At 43.2% G+C, this 19,004-nt stretch overlaps 1 protein-coding gene across 1 annotated transcript; it reads right to left on the bottom strand.

Annotated features, from left to right (window-relative positions):
- Positions 1–216: 216 nt before the first annotated feature.
- DR1 (down-regulator of transcription 1) lies at positions 217–18,499 on the bottom strand. Its single transcript, XM_087719258.1, has 3 exons — positions 17,852–18,499; positions 12,130–12,293; positions 217–2,276 (listed from the first exon to the last, which is right to left on the bottom strand). Exons 1-3 carry the CDS (start codon positions 18,069–18,071, stop codon positions 2,130–2,132), a joined length of 531 nt encoding a protein of 176 aa, XP_087575384.1. The 5' UTR covers positions 18,072–18,499; the 3' UTR covers positions 217–2,129.
- Positions 18,500–19,004: the final 505 nt, after the last annotated feature.

The following is a 19,004-nucleotide window of genomic DNA, read 5'->3' as shown; positions in this document are numbered from 1 at the left end:
GACCCAGATTGTTGGGGGCAATATGCTGACTCTCTGTAAACCGCTTAGAGAGGGCTGAAAGCCCTATGAAGCGGTATATAAGTCTACTGCTATTGCTATTGTTGTTCAGTTCTGTTAATAAACTGCTGTTGACTTACCTCAGGCGCCTCCTGCCTCATTCCTTCGGGGAACTTATCAATTACACCCCCCCCCCAAAAAAAGCTGAACATTCAAGCATTAAATATAAAAACACATTTGAATTTTATTGCTTGAGGAATACAGCATTTGAAAAAAGCACAAGAATGACCGAAAGGAAAAGGTTGCAGGGATTCAAACTTTTATGATACATGCCAGATGCAGTAAAATATTAACCTGAACTCTGCACCGGAAAAGAAAATGTTCTTGCTTAAAAAAAAAATGTTTCATTTAAAACAGGAAGAGTAAGGGTATCATAGTACAGATTAGAAAGGCCAACACTGCACATTTAACATAGTTTCATTAGCCTAGTGTTTCTACCTTTGGTACATCAACCTTCATGACAACTAGATCTTGTCCCAATACTTATAACAAGTTGAACTCATCTTTCCCCCCCCCCCAGCTTAACATTCAAACTAACATACTTCTCAATAACCAGTGTATAAATAATGATGCAAGTTAATTCATGGGAAGCCCCTTAGAACTTAAATCGCAGCCAGGCCTTTAATTCGACGTCTAATTTAGTCTTTTGCTTTGCAGATAGGATGGGTTTTTTTTGCCTTTCCGTTGCATATTTCTAGAACCATCAAAATCTTATCGTTTTAAAAAATGTTTGATGTATCCCTAGGCAAGACCTGAGAACTGCACCTTTCCTCTGCAAAAAAGTACCAGAAAAATATGAGGTGTTTTTTTTCAAGTATATTGTCAAATTGTAAATAGCTATCTGAGTACTGCTCTTTTTTAAAAAATAAAATAAAAAATCACACCCTAAAAGATATTCCTTATTCAGGTTTCGTCGGCCGGCCTAGACTTTCAAGCAACCAAATTAAACTTTGCAACTAAATTTTTATTTAGTCCCCTATCTGAATGTAGACGTCATCAGTCTGACAATAGAAAGCTTCTCTATTGGTAGGCTAGCTTGAGAAACTGTTAACATTGTGCTTGACGACAACACTTTTAATAATCAGAATTAAATAAAAATTCCTCTGACAGTGAGCAGGCTCACTAATTCCAATATTTGCTTTCGCGGTCCTATTTTAAGCATTCCTCATCAAACGGGAATTAAAAACAAATCTGTTCTTCCAAATTTTTACTTTTCCTTCAAGTAGCATGTGCATTATATAACATGTTTTAAGACGATGCTTCTAACCCCCATCGACTGTTAAAAATTAAACAGCTTTTAAACAAGAACCATTTTAATTCTCCAAATTGGGGAACGTTTGAAATGAAATACCTGTTTTGCTGAGAACACTGAATCAATATCATAATAAAGTTCTGGGTTTTTTATTTTTTATTCTTTTTTAACCCCATACCAAAAAAAAAAACAAAAAAAACATGTATCTGTACAACGGCTATTAAACATACATTTTTTCTAGTTTGGCAAAAATGTAAATTTCTCAGATTGGTGATATTAAGCAATGTTATTTATTGCCACGTATCTCTTTCCTTACTTAAAAGACAAAACGAATTCAAAGTACACTGAACCCTTTGCTTTTTTTTCTTTTCCTCCCCAAAGCAGATTAAACGCCTTCTTCTATTTAAAAAAAAAAAAAACACAAATTAAAAATGTTTACACAAGATTCTATGGTTAAAAGGGAAGAGAAATGCAGGTTGTGAATTTAGAGTTTCCCGTATAAATTCTGGCTATGTTTTTTTATAAACGTTTATCGTAACACTGTTGGATCAAATGAATGACGCACAGCTGTCTAAAATTTCCATAAACACCATTAAAAATCCAAAGTTGATATGATACTGAACCTTAAGTCCTCAAAAGTTCAAAAAGACGGTTTGGACATGTACAGCTACACAACAGCAGACGTCCCCTTAAAATACCAACGGGCTGGTCCAAAGGCGAAGAACAAAGAGTTACAGGCAAAAGCATCCATTTCACTGGTTTTGTCGCGCAGGGAAACCTTATTTCTTGGTGAGGACTGAAAGCTCCACCTAGAAACGTTTCATATGTCATCTTCGTCATCTTCATCTTGAGAAGATCCGGCCTGGTTGATTGCACTGGCAGAGGCAGCGGCAAGCTGGGCCTGTTGCGCAGCCTGTTGCATTTGAAGCCATTCCTGCTGGGCCAGCTCTGCCTGCTGTTGTCTAGCCTACGAAGAAGGAAAAGCAAGAATTAAGAGTGTGAATTAATGCAGTGCAATGTATATCACTATATACCTGCCAGCTTTGGGAGGGGGGGGGGGAAATTACATAGCTCAGTGGTTCTTCCAAACTTGGCAACTTTAAGACTTGTGGACTTCAACTCCCAGAATCCTCCAGCCAGCTCTGCTTAGAGTGAATTAATGCAGTGCAATGTATATCACTACTGCCAATTACCTCCACTCGACCAATTAGATCCCATAGACTAGGCCTCCTCCGAGTTCCATCTGCCGGTCAATGTCGACTGGCAACCACGCGGAGGAGAGCCTTCTCGGTGGCAGCTCCGACCCTATGGAACGATCTCCCCGTGGAGATTCGTACCCTCACCACCCTCCAGGCCTTCCGCACAGCCCTTAAAACCTGGCTGTCCCGTCAGGCCTGGGGCTAAAGACCGTAACCCACCCGAATTGTATGAATGTTGTGCTTTTAATGATGTACTGTCTTATGGGTTAATCTGTTTGTTTTCCCTTCCTTCCGAATTGTAAGCCGCCCTGAGTCCCCCCCGGGAAAAGGGCGGCATATAAATAAACTACTCATACTCATACTCATATCACTATATACCTGCCAGCTTTGGGGGGGGGGGGAATTACATAGCTCAGTGGTTCTTCCAAACTTGGCAACTTTAAGACTTGTGGACTTCAACTCCCAGAATTTCTGTGGTACCATAGAAAGGATGCTGAAATGTGCATGTTTTATCCATTTCTCAATTTGAGGGACTATATACAGTGGCCGTGGAAGATTAAGATGCTGCGGAAATCCTAACCTTAGAATCATCCTAAGCGATTCTAACAGTCAAAACTTCTCGGTCTTGTATCTCTTTGTGCTTCTTGAAAGTTGTAAGCAAAGTGAATTATACAACGTGTACTACAGAAAATATTTTTTGAGGGAGAAGGGAGGTTCAAAACTGTGAAAAGTAAATGCAAAAATAAATACCTTAAAATAACATAGCGATTAGGTTTAGTATAGAACTTTTTATAGCACACAGAGCTTTCACCATGCATCTAACAGCATCATAGAATTGGAAGAGACCACAAAAATCATCCAAGCCAACTGTTTGATATGTGTAGGGAAATCAGCTGAACCATCCTTGAGGCGTGGCTGTCATCTATTCAAGTCAGCGTTTTGATGCCATACTACAGTGGTTCCCAAACTTGGCAACTTTAAGACTTGTGGACTTCAACTCCCAGAATTCTGGGAGTTGAAGTCCACAAGTCTTAAAGTTGCCAAGTTTGGAAGAACCACTGACATAGCTTTTAGCAAGGCAGTTATAGAGCCTTTTCCTTTAAAACAATAACTTGGGGGTAACAAGCCTGTTTTGCTCGTTTGCCTACTTAACTGTTCTGACCCCCCCCTTCTCCGTTCAGGAACGAAAGCCAAAAGCCACGTAACTAAAAAAGGTTTCTTTTAATCAGTCCAAGCTCTTGTTGGCTGCAAGCCCAAATAAACAAAGATAATAGCTCTGGCAGAAAGTCCTATAACTCACAGCACAACGCAAACCCGGCTTCTCTTATCTCAAGTCACTTATCCAAGTTGGCTTCTCTCGGTTTGTAAACGCGAACAAGAACAATCACTAGAACGGGAACGTTGACTTCTGCAGCCAGGGCGTGGCACCAGTAGTCTCTTTTATCAGCAGGGGGAGATCCTAACGAGCAACAGCTGCTCGTTATCATCTCCTGTTAAGTACTCAGTTGTTCTTTACGCTGAGTAGCCCTGCGCCTGCGTGCATCCCGATACCGTGACCCGTCAAAACCGCGCTTGACTAAGCCGTGCCCGATTAAACCGTGTCGCTGACGTCATCAGCAGGGCGACAATAGCCAGCGTGGAGAAAGAAGGGCGCTTTAAATAGCGCTTTGAAAGCAAGCCGATTCCACTTAAGGTAAGGGTTAGGTTTAGGGTTAGCTTTAGGGTTAGGTTTAGGGTTAGGTTAAGGGTTAGGTTTAGGGGTTAATTTTAGGTTTAGGGTTTACAGCGTGCTTCTGTCTCCGCGCTGTTGTCGCCCTGTTGATGACGTCAGCGACGCGGTTTAGTCGGGCGCGGTTTTGTGGTGGAACCTCCTGATACAACTCCCAAATGCTTTCATGAACATTCCCTTTGATCCAACGCTCTGCCGCCACCTGGTGGCCAACCAGTCTCTCCTCGCCCTGCTCAGAGTCGACACCCTGTCCAGGGTCCTCCACCTCCTCCAAGGCCGACTCATAAGACCCCTCGCGGTCGGAGTCTGGCGGCAGCTCCAACGGCTCCTGCCGAGCCACAACACTTAACTATTACAATTTGGAGGTTCTCCCACTCCTGATGACTCTGGGTGGTTTACAGTAATGAAAAATTAGAGCAGAAAAGAAGAGAGATTCATATTTAGTCTGAAGATAGACATAGATACAGAAACCCGTCAATGGGGGTTTCCCCTTCAACCTACGGCAAAGTGTGGGAGAATAACAAGGTCTTCACAGTAACTTCCTGAACACTATCAAGGTAGTTGTCACTGGGGTCAAACAGGAGACACTCCTCACTCCTTTTGAATGTTCATCCTGGTACTGGGATACTTAACACAAAGAGAATTAATGGCTTTATTTATACTGATTGGGGGAAATGAGATTACAAGAGTTAGCAGCCACACAATGCGGAAAAAAAACATTGAAAGGATTTATTAGTGCTGTTTGTCTAGCAGGCTGAGTCCCAAGCCCCTTAGGATAACCAAAAGTTGAAAGTATGAAAGCAATTAAAGTCTTGTCAGTTATAGGCAGCAGCTGCAAGCAGGCTAATTAAGGTCACAGAGCTAAGCTTGTTAACTTGCAGTTAGCACTGTTTAGAGGCATGTTCACTGCAGAGAAAAACAGCTTTGCTTTGCAAGGGGGGGGGAACGAGTCAGGATGGATACTAACTGATTGTGATAGCAAATACGTGACAGAGGGAGGGAGAGGGAGACAGGGGAGAGAAAGAGACTGCAAAGACTATAAATGTGGGCATTTGTTCACAAATTCATTTTTTCACCCCTATCGTAACTTCAAACTGATACAGTTGTTGTGGCCCAGCAGGAGCCGTTGGAGCTGCCACCAGACTCCGACAGCGAGGGGCCCTATGAGTCTGCTCTGGAGGATGTGGAGGACTCTGGACAGGGTTCCGACTCTGAACAGGGCGCAGAGAGGCTGGTTGGCCACCAGGAGGCACCTGAGCCTTGGACCAGTGGGGAGGAGACAAGGGAGAGTGATCCGGATGCCAACAGTCAGTTGTTCCTGGACGCTCGGCACGAAGAGCTAATAGGCGTCAGGAACAGTTGCGCAGTTACAGGAGGTAATTGCACTCAGCTGGTGGTCATTAGGCTCCTCTCCAGACTATAAAAGGACTGCTTGTGCACACACCCCTCTTGCAGAAGTCAACGCAGGATTGAATGTCGGAGAACATTATTGTGAGCTTGGCAGGCTGGATTGCTGCCAAACCTTATCTGTGCTGGATTGCTGCCCAAGCTTGTCTATGCCAGTTTGCTGCCAAGGACCTGTCTGTCTGTTAATTAAATGCCGTAACTTATCTTTGGCTCAGAGTGTGTGTTGGTGTGGGACGAGGGGGGTCAGAACAGTTGTTAACCAAGGTCTACCTGTAGATGACAATGTACTCTGTGTGTCAACACATTGTATATACCTCTAAATTACGGAGCTGTAGATAACTATGTTGTCTTGTAAGATAGACTCTATATTAGGAATCTTAGTCTCACAGAATGCTGTCAACAAACTTAAGGCAGAACGAGACTTTTGTTGCACTTCTGGCATACTGGTCAAAATTGACTAGTCCTGCCATTAGTGACAGGAAGAAATGCTTCAAGGCTCATAGATATAATTAGAGATGGTAAACTAATCCTTTCCTCCTCTAAGCAGGTACTAAATGTTTTATGTGAAGGCCACAATATCAGTATCTATGACAATGGCCATGACATATAGATCGTGACTTAAAATATGAAATGACAAAATAGCTTGAATTAAAACAGGAAATAAAAGAAACATAGATATTTTGTGTGTCGAAGAAATTAAGGAAAAGGGGAAGAACGTAATAAATCTGAATGTGATCCGATTTTGTGGGTTGCATGTATGTAAGGAAATAAAGGTGTAGATTTAAATATGAACGTATTGGCTAAAATGTACAGTATGCCAGAAAGTACAACCTGATATTATTTAGGTTGTCATGGATAAATCGTGACCCATCAAAAGCGCGGAGGACAAAATCGCGCTCGACGAAAGCGCGCATGTGACGTCATCACAGCGCGATGAAAAACATTAAAAATTGAAATAAAATTAAAATTAAAGCAAGCCGATTCACATAAAGGTAAGGGTTAGGTTAAGGGTTAGGGTTAGGTTAAGGGATAGGGTCAGGTTTAGAGCGTTAGCGTTAGGTTTAGCGTTAGGTTAAGGGTTAGCGTTAGGTTTTTCGTTACGTTAACGGTTAGGTTAGGGTTAGATTTAGGGTTAGGTTTAGGGTTAGGTTTGGGGGGGTTAGGGGAAGGTTTTAGCTTTATTTTTACATTTTTCGATCACAGCGCGATGTTTTCGTCGCGCTGTGATGACGTCAAATGCGCGCTTTCGTCGAGCGCGATTTTGTCCTCCGCGATTTTGTAGTGGAACCAGATAAATATGAAAGTAGAAACCTACAGATTAGGAGTAGCTGCATATTATATTCCACTGAAAGGATAATGGAAGAACCAGAAATGAGTTTACCAGGAAACTGTATAACGTTCTTAATAATGAATGCAAAACAGGGCAACAATTATTCTACTGGATGATATATGAATGGGAGGATGGGAATAAGATAAGAAAGAACAGATGAAGCAATTTGGCTGTTTGTCAAGATGAATGACACTTGTGATAGCTTGATAAGCACCTGCTTAACAAGTTTCAAGTTTAAGGTTGCTTACATGACAAAGGAATTAATGCAAATCTAAGGGCACAACTTAATTATGTATGAGATTGAGACAATTAGTGAAATATACAATAAGGGTGAGCTGAATGTGGGAGAGGCCACTTTTAGCAGCATGACGAGTGGATCTAAGGGGAAAAAAATGGACCTGGAAGGAAAGAAATGAGACTTGAGAATAAAATGAGTGCAGAATAAGACAGTATGAGTTCTGGAGAAGTATTACAGAATAGAATAATTTCCAATTAGAATGAATGAAATATGAGTATAAGCAAAGAATGTTACTGAGTGCTACAGAACTGTTTATCTAGTGTGAAATGTTGTGGCCCAGCAGGAGCCATTGGAGCTGCCACCAGACTCCGACAGCGAGGGGCCCGATGAGTCTGCTCTGGAGGATGTGGAGGACCCTGGACAGGGTTCCGACTCTGAGCAGGGCGGAGAGAGGCTGGTTGACCATCAGGAGGCGCCTGAGCCTTGGACCAGTGGGGAGGAGGCAAGGGAGAGTGATCCGGACGCCAACAGTCAGTTGTTCCTGGATGCCCGGCACCGAAGAGCTAATAGGCGTCAGGAACAGTTGCGCAGTTACAGAAGGTAATTGCACTCAGCTGGTGGTCATTAGGCACCTCTCCAGACTATAAAAGGACGGCTTGTGCACACGCCCTTTTTGCAGAAGTCAACGCATTAACTAATGTTTGATGAACAGTATTGTGAGCTTGGCAGGCTGGATTGATGCCAGGGCTTATCTGTGCTGGATTGCTGCCAAGGACATGTCTGTCTGTGAATAAATTCCGTAAAGTATCTTTGGTTTGGAGTGTTTTGGTGTGGGACGAGGGGGGGTCAGAACAGTGAAGTATAAAAAAGGATGCATGGTAATGTGGATGAGGGAGAGATATTTAAAACAATAACTGCTGCAAAGGGGGAAGATGACAAAAAGGTTTTGTGTTATGCATATAGAAAGAAAAAAAGATGTTTTCAAAGAATGTAACCGGAGAGAGCAAAAAATGGTAAAAATCAAAAGAGAGACAGACTCAATTATTATTGGAGCATGATATTACAGGTGAAACTCGAAAAATTAAGACTATCGTGCAAAAGTTCATTTATTTCAGTAATGCAACTTAAAAGGTGAAACTAATATACGAGATAGACTCATTACATGCAAAGCAAGATAGTTCAAGCCGTGATTTGTCATAATAGTGATGATTATGGCTTACAGCTCATGGAAATAAAAATACAGTATTAAAATTCACATCACCCATTCCATCTAAGCGGGGCTGGATATCAATCAAGATTAGTGATCTCAGATTAGAGAGACTGGAGAGAAAGATTTAAAGAGAGTAATCTGTTGTCTACACATCAAGAGCAATTCAATCCTGCCGGCAACAGAAGAAGACTATCAGGCAAGGAAAGGACCGTCTAGAAAAATCGCTTGGTTTGTAACTTTTCACTCTTCTTGCTTATTCCTAAGCTGTTTTTGAGTATAGGTAATCCTCAAGTTACAACAATTTGTTCAGCAGCCATTCAAAGTTATGGCAGTGCTGAACGAATGGTACACTCAGTCCAGAGGTGGGTTCCTGCCAGTTCGCACCAGTTCGGTAGAACCGGTTCGTCAAATCTACCGAACCGGTTAGAAGAGGTTCCACCAGTGGACCCGGAAAGCAGGCCACATCTACAGAAGAGGTTCCAAAATTTTTTTGAAACCCACCACTGACACACAGACACACACAGAAAGACAGACAGACAGACTCACACAGAGAAAGAAAGAGAAAGAAAGGAAGAAAAAAAGAAAAAAAGAAAAAAAAAGTGAGAGATGAAAGAAAAAAGGAAAAAGGGACAGAGACAAAAGGAAGGAAAAAAAAAGAGAGAGAGAGAGAGAGAGAGAGAGAACACATGGCCAGCAAGCCACTCCCACCAGGTCACATGGCCGGCAAGCCACTCCCACAAAGGAGGCCACACCCACAGAGTAGGTTCGAAAAATTTTTGAAACCCACCACTGACTCAGTCCCCAAAGTTATGGCCATTGTTGCATTCCCCTGATGACATGATCAAAAAGTTGGGCACTTGGAGACCACCCGCTCTTATGATCATAGGAGGACTTCACTCCTCTCCACTCCCACCACCTTCTCCATCTCTGCCCTTCTGTCCTCCTGCATTCCATGGCCCCTGCATTCTGCAACCTCAGCTAACCTTTACTGTTTTCTTGCTTCTACGCACCTGGCCTGGTCCTTCGTTGGGAAGCTGCTGGCCATGTGAAACCTTCCTAAGTCCCGAAGGTGCTTTTTTTAGGAGACAACTGGACTTTCTTTTGAAGATGTTTTGTTTCTCATCCAAGAAGCTTCTTCAGCTCCGACAGAATCCTTCCAGAGCTGCTTGGTTGAGAAGCTTGTCCAGAATGCAGCCGCGCGAGCGATTGTGGGTGCACCTCGGTACACCCACGTCACATCTATCCTCCGCGAGCTGCACTGGCTGCCTATTGGTCTTCGGATACGCTTCAAGGCGCTAGTCGTCACTTATAAAGCCCTTCATGGTATTGGAACTGGGTACTTGAGAGACCGCCTGCTGCCAATTACCTCCAACAGACCGATTAGATCCCACAGATTAGGCCTCCTCCGAATTCCATCCGCCGGCCAGTGTCGACTGGCGACTACCCGGAGGAGAGCCTTCTCTGTGGCTGCTCCGGCCCTCTGGAACGAGCTCCCCGTGGAGATTCAGACCCTCACCACCCTCCAGGCCTTCCGCAAAGCCCTTAAAACCTGGCTGTTCCGACAGGCCTGGGGCTAAAGAGCTTTTGCCCCCCTTCTCGAATGGTATGGTTGTTGTGTGTTTTTAAATTTTGTATTGTTATGTCTTGTTTTTTTTATCCCCCTGTCTGTACCCCCTTCCCCGATTGAATTGTGAGCCGCCCTGAGTCCCCTTCGGGGAAAAGGGCAGTATATAAATGTAATAAATCAATCAATCAATCAATCGAAACGTCTTCAAAAGAAAAAAAACAAGAAAGTCCAGTTGCCTCCTGAAAAAGCACCTTTGGGACCATCATGACCTGGATGGCTGAGAATCTCTACAGACTCTTCTTCCTAAGATTGCACAGAGTTGTTTCTTCATAGAAGCACAGGAAACAAACGTTACATGGCCAGCAGCGGCCTTGCAAAACCCCAGATTGAGTTTGCTTGGTCCAGCAGCAACAGAAGAAGCCGAGGACGGTGCCTTGGGATGCTTTGTACCATGATGCTGATTTAGGCTGGCTGGGAGGGGCTGGGAAGGGCCTAACCAGGAATATCTGGATCGGAATGGATCCTCAACTATCAGCTGATGGGATCTGGTTAACAACAGCAACAGAAAATGCTGGGATTGCCATTGCTAAGTGACGCACTCACATGACATCAAGCTTTATGACCACATCACTTAAGACACAGAAGTTCTGCTCCGAATTGCTACTGGTAATTTCATGGTAGTGGATCTGGGTACTTGAGAGACCGCCTACTGCCAATCACCTCCACTCGACCAATTAGATCCCATAGATTAGGCCTCCTCCGAGTTCCATCTGCCGGTCAATGTCGACTGGCAACCACGCGGAGGAGAGCCTTCTCGGTGGCAGCTCTGAACGATCTCCCCGTGGAGATTCGTACCCTCACCACCCTCCAGACCTTCCGCACAGCCCTCAGAATCTGGCTATCCCGTCAGGCCTGGGGTTAAAGACCGTAACCCACCCGAATGGTACGAATGTTGTGTTTTTTAATGACGTACTGTCCTACGTGTTAAATGTTTGTCCCCCCCCCCCTTTTTCGAGTTGTAAGCCGCCCTGAGTCCCCTCAGGGAAAAGGGCGGCATATAAATAAACTTCTACAATTCTACAATTCTACTGTAACTCAAGTATTACCTGTGTAGTACTTTAACAAGGTGGAAAAACAGAACGAGAGAAAAGATTTCATTTTATGAGATTGCAAACTTGCGCATTTCCTTCAACATCTGAAAAAGTTCAGCTATGCAACAGTCTTACTATGTGTACTTACAGTGAAATATTTTGGCTTGGACTGAAAGTTCAAATTCTACTAAATTTTTATTTAAGCGTATCCATTTTCATCTATTATATACCTACACAGATCTTGCCCAGAAAATGTCTTAAGTCATTTCCATGACGTAGACTAGGATTACAACTAAAGAAAAAGAAAAACCTGGGTGTTTTGAAACGGTAAGTAGCAAAATTTGGCCAATCTGGCAGGTTGCAGTTACAAAAATTCCGAAGGCTATCAAACCTGAGGCAAGCGGATCCATTTTCATTGATAGGTGGCGCAGTGGTTAAATGCAGCACTGCAGGCTACTGCTAGATCAGCAGTTCAGCGGTTCAAATCTCACCGGCTCAGGGTTGACTCAGCCTTCCATCCTTCCGAGGTGGGTAAAATGAGGACCCGGATTGTTGGGGGCAATATGCTGACTCTCTGTAAACCGCTTAGAGAGGGCTGAAAGCCCTATGAAGCGGTATATAAGTCTACTGCTATTGCTATAACATTTATTTACAGAAATATAGGCAAAATCACAGCCGTTATTCCATGAATTGAAGAAGCTGGACTGGAGTTAGAGCAGTGTTTCTCAACCTTGGCAACTTGAAGTCCTATGGACTTCAACTCCCAGAATCCCCCCAGCCAGCTGTGGTTGAGAAACACTGAGTTAGAGGAACCCAGAATCTACTCCGCATTCAGCCGTTGAAGTTCTATGAATCAGTTTGAGCTAATAAATTCCCCCCCACTTTTTTTTTTTTAGCCCTAGGGCATTTAAAAGCATTGTTGCAAACTGAGAAGAGAATACTATGTACCTTGAGTTCCTGGAAGAGAAGCAGGATGTTGATGTTAATTACTCCAATTAATTAGCAGAAAGTGTTACATACACAGTATTCATAACTGTTTTCCCACTTACTTTTGCAAATAACTCCTGTTGTTGCCTTAGGAGTTCTTCTTCAGGAATGCCACTGTTTTCCAAACGGGAATTCGCCTTTCTTCTTTTTAACGCTACAGTTTTGCATTCTTGCAAGACTTCTTTGACCTCACTGATATAGGAGCCAAATCCCAAGCTTTCTAATGCTAGGAATAAAAAAAAATATATATGATAAAGTCAAATAATTTTAGATAAAAAGATAGGGATGTAGATGTAGATTTATTTATTTATAGGCCGCCCTTTTCCCTGAGGGGACTCAGGGCGGCTTACAATCAAAAAAGGAAGGGGAGTGTAGGACAATACCAAAAAGAAATGTGCACAAAGTAAATTAGACAATAAAACTCAACATTCACTCAGCATTCGGGAGGGGCGAAAATAAGATTATCCCCAGGCCTGACGGGCTAGCCAGTTCTTGAGGGCTGTGCGGAAGGCCTGGACGGTGGTGAGGGTACGAATCTCCACGGGGAGATTGTTCCATAGTGTCGGAGCCGCAACAGAGAAGGCTCTCCTCCGAGTAGTCGCCAGTCGGCACTGACTGGCAGATGGAATACGGAGGAGGCCAACTCTATGCGATCTGATGGGACGCAGGGAGGTAATTGGCAGAAGGCGGTCTAGCATAACTGGCAATCTGCATATGAATATCAAATGATTTGCGTATTTTTATTGCTCACACAGTATTTATAAATTATAATGCAAAGTCTTTATGTTGGTAGCCTTTTAAGAAATAACAAAAAAAGTTGGGATGAAGTCCCTTTATTGATATAAAACTTTTGGATATAAATGGAGGATTTCACCTGAATAAGGAGGGTGCCAACTTCCACTGATAAAAAGGGATACCAATCCATCATAAATATTCCACCTGAAGCTAATCTGTATGTAAACAACAGACATAAAATGGAGACACCATTTCCTATACTATTTTAAATCTCCAGGAAACTGTCATACAGAGATTATATATCTACTTCATATATTTCTACAGATGGGTAGTCCTCAACTTACAACTACAATTGGGACCAGAATTTCTGTTGCTATGCAAGGTGATTGTAAAGTGAGTTTACACCCAATTTTATGGCTTTTTCGACACAGTTGTTAAGCAAATCACTGCACCTATTAAAGGATCACTGCGTTTTTAAGTGAATCACGCAGTCATTAAACAAATGTTAACTTTACCCATTGTCTTTCCTTGTTAGAAATCAGTTGGTAAGGTCATTGGACAGGACATTGCAACAGTTATAAATACTTGTCAGTTGCCAAGCCCCTGAATTTTGATCGTGTGACTTTGGGGATGCTATGATGCTCGTGAGTGGGAGGGCTAGTTGTAACTTTTTTTCAGTGACACTGTAATTATGAATGGTCTCTAAACGAATAGTTTAAGAGGACTACCTATATTTTGCAAAATATTAAATCAAATGCTTATCTGAGACCAATGAATCACTTGAATACATTGACACATATGTAGATTCAATACTGATGCAATATTAGATCTCTTGATGCTTGTTTCATAACATTGGATCAACATGTTGAATCCACATTTGTCAGGATTCAATACTGTGTCATCAGGTTAATTCGTAAGAAAGGGAAAAAAAAATCTCTTTCATATGAACCCAGCATAACTGAGTCTAGTGAAAAATCATGATGCGCTATATACTTTTCCAAGTGGAAATATTTTAATTAAAGAACTATTTAAATCTGGGACATCTCCCAACCCATTCCTTTAATTAAAAAAAAAAAAAACAATATAGAGTCTTAAAATTGTTCTAAATGTCAGCCAGATTTATCTCTTCGCTCATACAATAATCTTTTCAGATCTGTTTGGCTTTCTGAAGAGTTCTGCTTTCATGCTGAGGCATTGCTGTCAAAAAAGATATAGACCTCATCAAAGAGTGAAACTACTTTGCGAGTCCAGAATAAATATTTTCTTAAATTGTGCAGACACATTTAAAGTTCAGAGTGAGCTGAATGGCTAGATCTTTTGTTCTTTTAGTATCGTGAAATTTATATTAAACGTTTGAAACATAATATAACATTGTGCCGAATGTAATGGAAAAGGGCAAAAAGGACTTCCTTTAACTGTGTATCATTTAACTTTTCCAGAGAATTAAGAATTTAAGAATTAAGAGATTTAAGGGCTGATAAGGCTAGAGAATACTGTACATTTTATCGAACGACTAAAAGTCCTCAACTGCGAATGAGAAAAATACCACTTTCTAAGCTTGCAATATCATGCCTAGCTATTATTTTAAACCAGATGTAGTAGATAAGTAAAAATAAAACTGAAAGTTCAAGGACTCACAAAAAAAAAAACGTAAATACGTTAAGTTCCTTGATTAAAATTGGCCAAAAGAGGCCAACTTATATTAACTGATTAATACAAGTTGGCCTCTTTTGGCCAACTTTAATCAAGGAACTTAACATATTTACTTTTTTTTTTGTGAGACCAGGAAAACAAATACTTAAGATACTTATTTGCACCATTCATTTGCTACCTCTCGATCTGCTTCCTGGCACATCATTTTCCTTGTCCCTCATAGCCAAAGGAATGGGAATCCCCAGTGTGCCATAAAGGCATGAGTTTAGGTGTAGTCTAATACAACAGGGAGCAATCTTCGAATCTTGAACCACACAAATGCTCATAAAACCAAATATTCTTTAACTACAAATGAGAGGGCAAAGAGAAAAGAGACACAGCCAGTTTAACATTGGCCTTGGCCTATGCAAACATTGGCTCTGAGGTAGAGAAGGCTTCTGTATAGCCACATTGCTGTTAACAGGACAAAGGTAATTCCAAAAAGTTATTACTGCAGAAGAACAGGCAGAAAATGTTAAGACGAATCAGACTATCATTCAGTTATTTTGCTAGTTAAGCCAACACAATGTGCTAAGTCTTGGGCGTGCATAGGTTGAATGAGATGTTAGTTTCAACCTTGGGTAATTATGTGCAAAATCTATGAGCAAAATTGAACAGCCACTATTTGTTACATGCCCAAGCGTAACCAAAATACACCCATCACTCTGTAGTACCATAGAAAGGATGCTGACATGTGCATGTTTTATCCATTTCTCAATTTGAGGGACTATATACAGTGGAAGATTAGATGCTGCGGAAATCCTAACCTTAGAATCATCCTAAGTGATTCTAACAGTCAAAACTTCTCTGTCTTGTATCTCTTTGTGCTTCTTGAAAGCTGTAAGCAAACTGAATTATACAATGTGTACTATAGAAAATATTTTTTGAGGGAGAAGGGAGGTTCAAAACTGTGAAAAGTAAATGCAAAAATAAATATCTTAAAATAACATAGCGATTAGGTTTAGTACAGAACTTTTTATAGCACACAGAACTTTCACCATGCATCTAACAGCATCATAGAATTGGAAGAGACCACAAAAATCATCCAAGCCAACTGTTTGCTACGTGTAGGGAAATCAGCTAAACCATCCTTGAGGCGTGGCTGTCATCTATTCAAGTCAGCGTTTTGATGCCATACTACAGTGGTTCCCAAACTTGGCAACTTTAAGACTTGTGGACTTCAACTCCCAGAATTCTCCAGCCAGCAGAGCTCTGCTGGCTGGAGAATTCTGGGAGTTGAAGTCCACAAGTCTTAAAGTTGCCAAGTTTGGGAACCACTGCCATACTAGAATAACATGATGCATAACAAGTATATGCAGAAAGCCAAGAACCAGCTATGGGAGCAGGTCTGTCACCCTGAAAGCCCTCCATCTCTGAAAAGAAAAAAAAATAATGCTAGTCTGTTGATGTAGCACAGCGAAACCACTCTCATTTTTGCTGCTTTTTCATTTTCTATTCTTAAAGCAGCAAACATGTCTCGATTCCGAAAACAGTATTATCAAAAACCAGCTGAATGAAACAAGGACCTTGGTTACTTTCACTGTTGTCTTCTGTTCACTAAATACAGCGTAAAACCCACCATAATAATTCCTTTTAGAAAAGTTAATAAGAATTCATCGTCTACTCAAAGCTGTCTTGTGAGACTCGTCAAAGAGCCATGAACTAACATTCTCGGATTAGGATCCTTCAGTTTCATTAGAAGGCGAGCAAAGAGAACAAAATTGTTTTTAGAAAGTTACAGGAAGCAAAGGATTACAATTAGCCATCTTCTCAAATAGAAAACATTCCTTTTTTTTTAACATAAATATTTATTCAGCTTCATGTAGCCTTTTTCCCCCTTTTAGATGATTCCCTAAAGCTTTGCATAAAAATCAGTAGTGTCTCCTTTTCCAATTACAGAATTTACTACTGCTACAGAATTCTACGGAGGTATTTCATTTCTAAAATGTGCTTGCTTAGAATTAAGCTGACATCTGCAGTGTCTCTTTCATGCAAGCTTATTAAGATACAACAATTTAAGAGATACAAAAATTTCCAGATAAACAGCTCCTGCCTGTCGGATTTCTACTGTTAGCAAGTTGCCTGAAGGGATGGAATGTGCAATGAACTAGCTTTAATAGGGAGCAGAGAGGCAGACACTGAAGTGCAGATGAGTATCTCAGGCAAAGTACAGGTGGTCTCCGGTTTACAAGAGTTTGTTTAAAGTTACGACGGCACTGAGGAATGTGATTTACGCCCATTTTCCAGAGTTATGACCATGGCCACATCTCCATGTTCTTGTGGTCAAAATTCAGACGCTTGGCAAATGGTTCGTGTTTATAACCATTGCTGTATCCCAAGGTCACTTTTTGCAATCTTCTCACAAGCAAAGTCAATGGGGAAGCCATTGACTTATTTAACAACGAGATTACTAATTTATCAACTGCAGTGATTCGTTTAACAACTGTGGCAAGAAAGGTTGTAAAAATGGGGCAAAAACTCACTTAGCAACATCAATTTTGGGCTCCATTGTGGTCCTTGAGGACTACCTGTATACCAAGTATATTTTTAACTCTCAAGTGAGAGGGCTAGTAGGACTGGATTACTGTAACGCACTCTACATGGGGCTGCCCCTGAAGAGTGTTCGAAGACTGCAGTTGGTCCAGAATGCAGCCGTGCGAGCGATTGTGGGTGTACCTAGATACACCCATGTTACACCCATCCTCCGCGAGCTGCACTGGCTCCCCATTGGTCTCCGGACGCGGTTCAAGGTGCTAGTCGTTACTTTTAAAGCCCTACATGGTTTAGGACCTGGCTACCTGAGAGACCGCCTCCTGCCACTTACCTCCCAACGACCAACAAGATTGCACAGATTGGGCCTCCTCCGGGTGCCGTCGGCCGGACAATGCCGGTTGGTGGCTCCCCGAGGGAGGGCCTTCTCTGTAGCTGCGCCGGCCCTATGGAACGACCTACCCGTAGAGATCCGGATCCTTACCACTCTTCCGGCCTTCCGTAAAGCGACCGAGACCTGGCTGTTCCGGCAGGCCTGGGGCTGTTGATCAATATCCAGCCCCACTTAGACAGAATGGATGGTGTGGAATTTTAATAATTGCATCTTTATTTTAATTTTTACGTGTTTCTTTTATCTTGCCAGAGTCCCAAGGGAGTGGGCGGCATACAAATGTTAATAAATTGAAATTGAATTGCAAAGGGACGGGGAGATGAAGGGCATTAAAAGTTATAGCTTCATGGCTTCTAAGAGAGCAACCAAGGGGAAATTCAAGGTCTCCTCTCATAGATCAAGGGCTGGGGAGAAACCGAAAGGGTTTCCCAGGGCGGGTGAAGGAGCAAGGCCCTGGCGGAGGAGGAGGTTCTTGCCTTGGATAACGTGCTCGGGAGAGATGGTTTTCTTCTCGGACTTGTTGCAGATCTCGTTAGCCTCGGAGGAGATGAGGTGGATGAACTCGGTGCAGCAGTTGACAACCAGCTCCCGGGCGTCGTTGGCCACCCGCACGTTGGGCAGCGTCTCCTTGATCATCTTATTGATGGCCGCCCGCGGGATGGTCAAGTCGTCGTCGTTGCCGGAAGAAGAAGCCATGCTGGATCGGTCGCTAAACGAGCACCGGCTTTACCAGCTTCGGGGAGGCGACCCAGCAAAGGGAACGGGAAGCCACAGGACGCCGGGAGGGCGCAGGAGCCGCCGCAGCAGCAGCGATGCAGGAGGAGGATCTCCCTCCGCGGCCAGGAAGCCTTCCTCGAGCCCGGGCGGGAAGCGCCGCCGAACTCCTTCTCGAGTGCCAGAGTCGCAGCAGCGACAACCATCAGCGCTGCCTCCGCCACATCCCTCCGGGCTCTTCTGCTGCTGCTGCTGCTGCCTCACCAAGGCAAGGAAGCCCCTCCTGGCTTTGGCCCGTCGGCGAACCTCCCCGGTTACGCAGAGCCGGCAACCCCCGGGCTCCTTTCACCCAGACCCGCCACGCAGCGCCGAGAACAAGGGAAGAACTTGCGACAGACGATCAACCCTAGGCGGCGGCGGCGGCAGCGGCGGCGCACGCCACTTCCGCCGGAAGCGCCTCCCTCGTGGTCCACCCTAGTTCCGTTTCCGGTTTAGAACGGAAACGAGCGCCTTTTGAACGGGAAGGCAGTGCTGTATAGCTCCGTTAGAGCGGTGTTTCTCAACCTTGGCAACTTGAAGATGTCCGGACTTCAACTCCCAGAATTCCCCAGCCAGCATTCGCTGGCTGGGGAATTCTGGGAGTTGAAGTCCCGACATCTTCAAGTTGCCAAGGTTGAGAAACACTGCGTTAGAGAACGCTCGGTTTCTATTTCCCCTTGATTGTAGCGAGGTAACATTTAGCCAGGGAATTCCCCAGAACGTGGACTTCACCGGGTGGGAGCATTGCGCATGCTCAGCGACACTATGTTGCTCTCGTGGCGTGTAAGAGTCTCGGCCGGTTATTTTTGAGCTCTTGATGCTTCCTGGATTAAGTTGTTCGTTGGCAGATGTTTCCCTTACTCAAATAGATAGCAA

The sequence above is a fragment of the Thamnophis sirtalis genome, unplaced genomic scaffold (assembly GCF_051295495.1).
Source record: "Thamnophis sirtalis isolate CommonGarterSnake01/CBP01778 unplaced genomic scaffold, rThaSir2_p1.2 scaffold_7, whole genome shotgun sequence".
Lineage (NCBI taxonomy): Eukaryota > Metazoa > Chordata > Lepidosauria > Squamata > Natricidae > Thamnophis > Thamnophis sirtalis.
Note: the sequence above shows the minus strand (reverse complement) of the source record. Positions and strands in the feature narration are given on the sequence as shown.

Excerpts from the sequence above, each read along its gene's own strand:
- DR1 (XM_087719258.1), bottom strand. The coding sequence starts at position 18,071 with ATGGCTTCTTCTTCCGGCAACGACGACGACTTGACCATCCCGCGGGCG. Across the intron at positions 12,294-17,851 it reads TCCCGAGCACGTTATCCAAG|CATTAGAAAGCTTGGGATTT; the intron begins GCAAGAACCTCC and ends TTTTATTCCTAG. Across the intron at positions 2,277-12,129 it reads AACAGGAGTTATTTGCAAAA|GCTAGACAACAGCAGGCAGA; the intron begins GTAAGTGGGAAA and ends CCTTCTTCGTAG.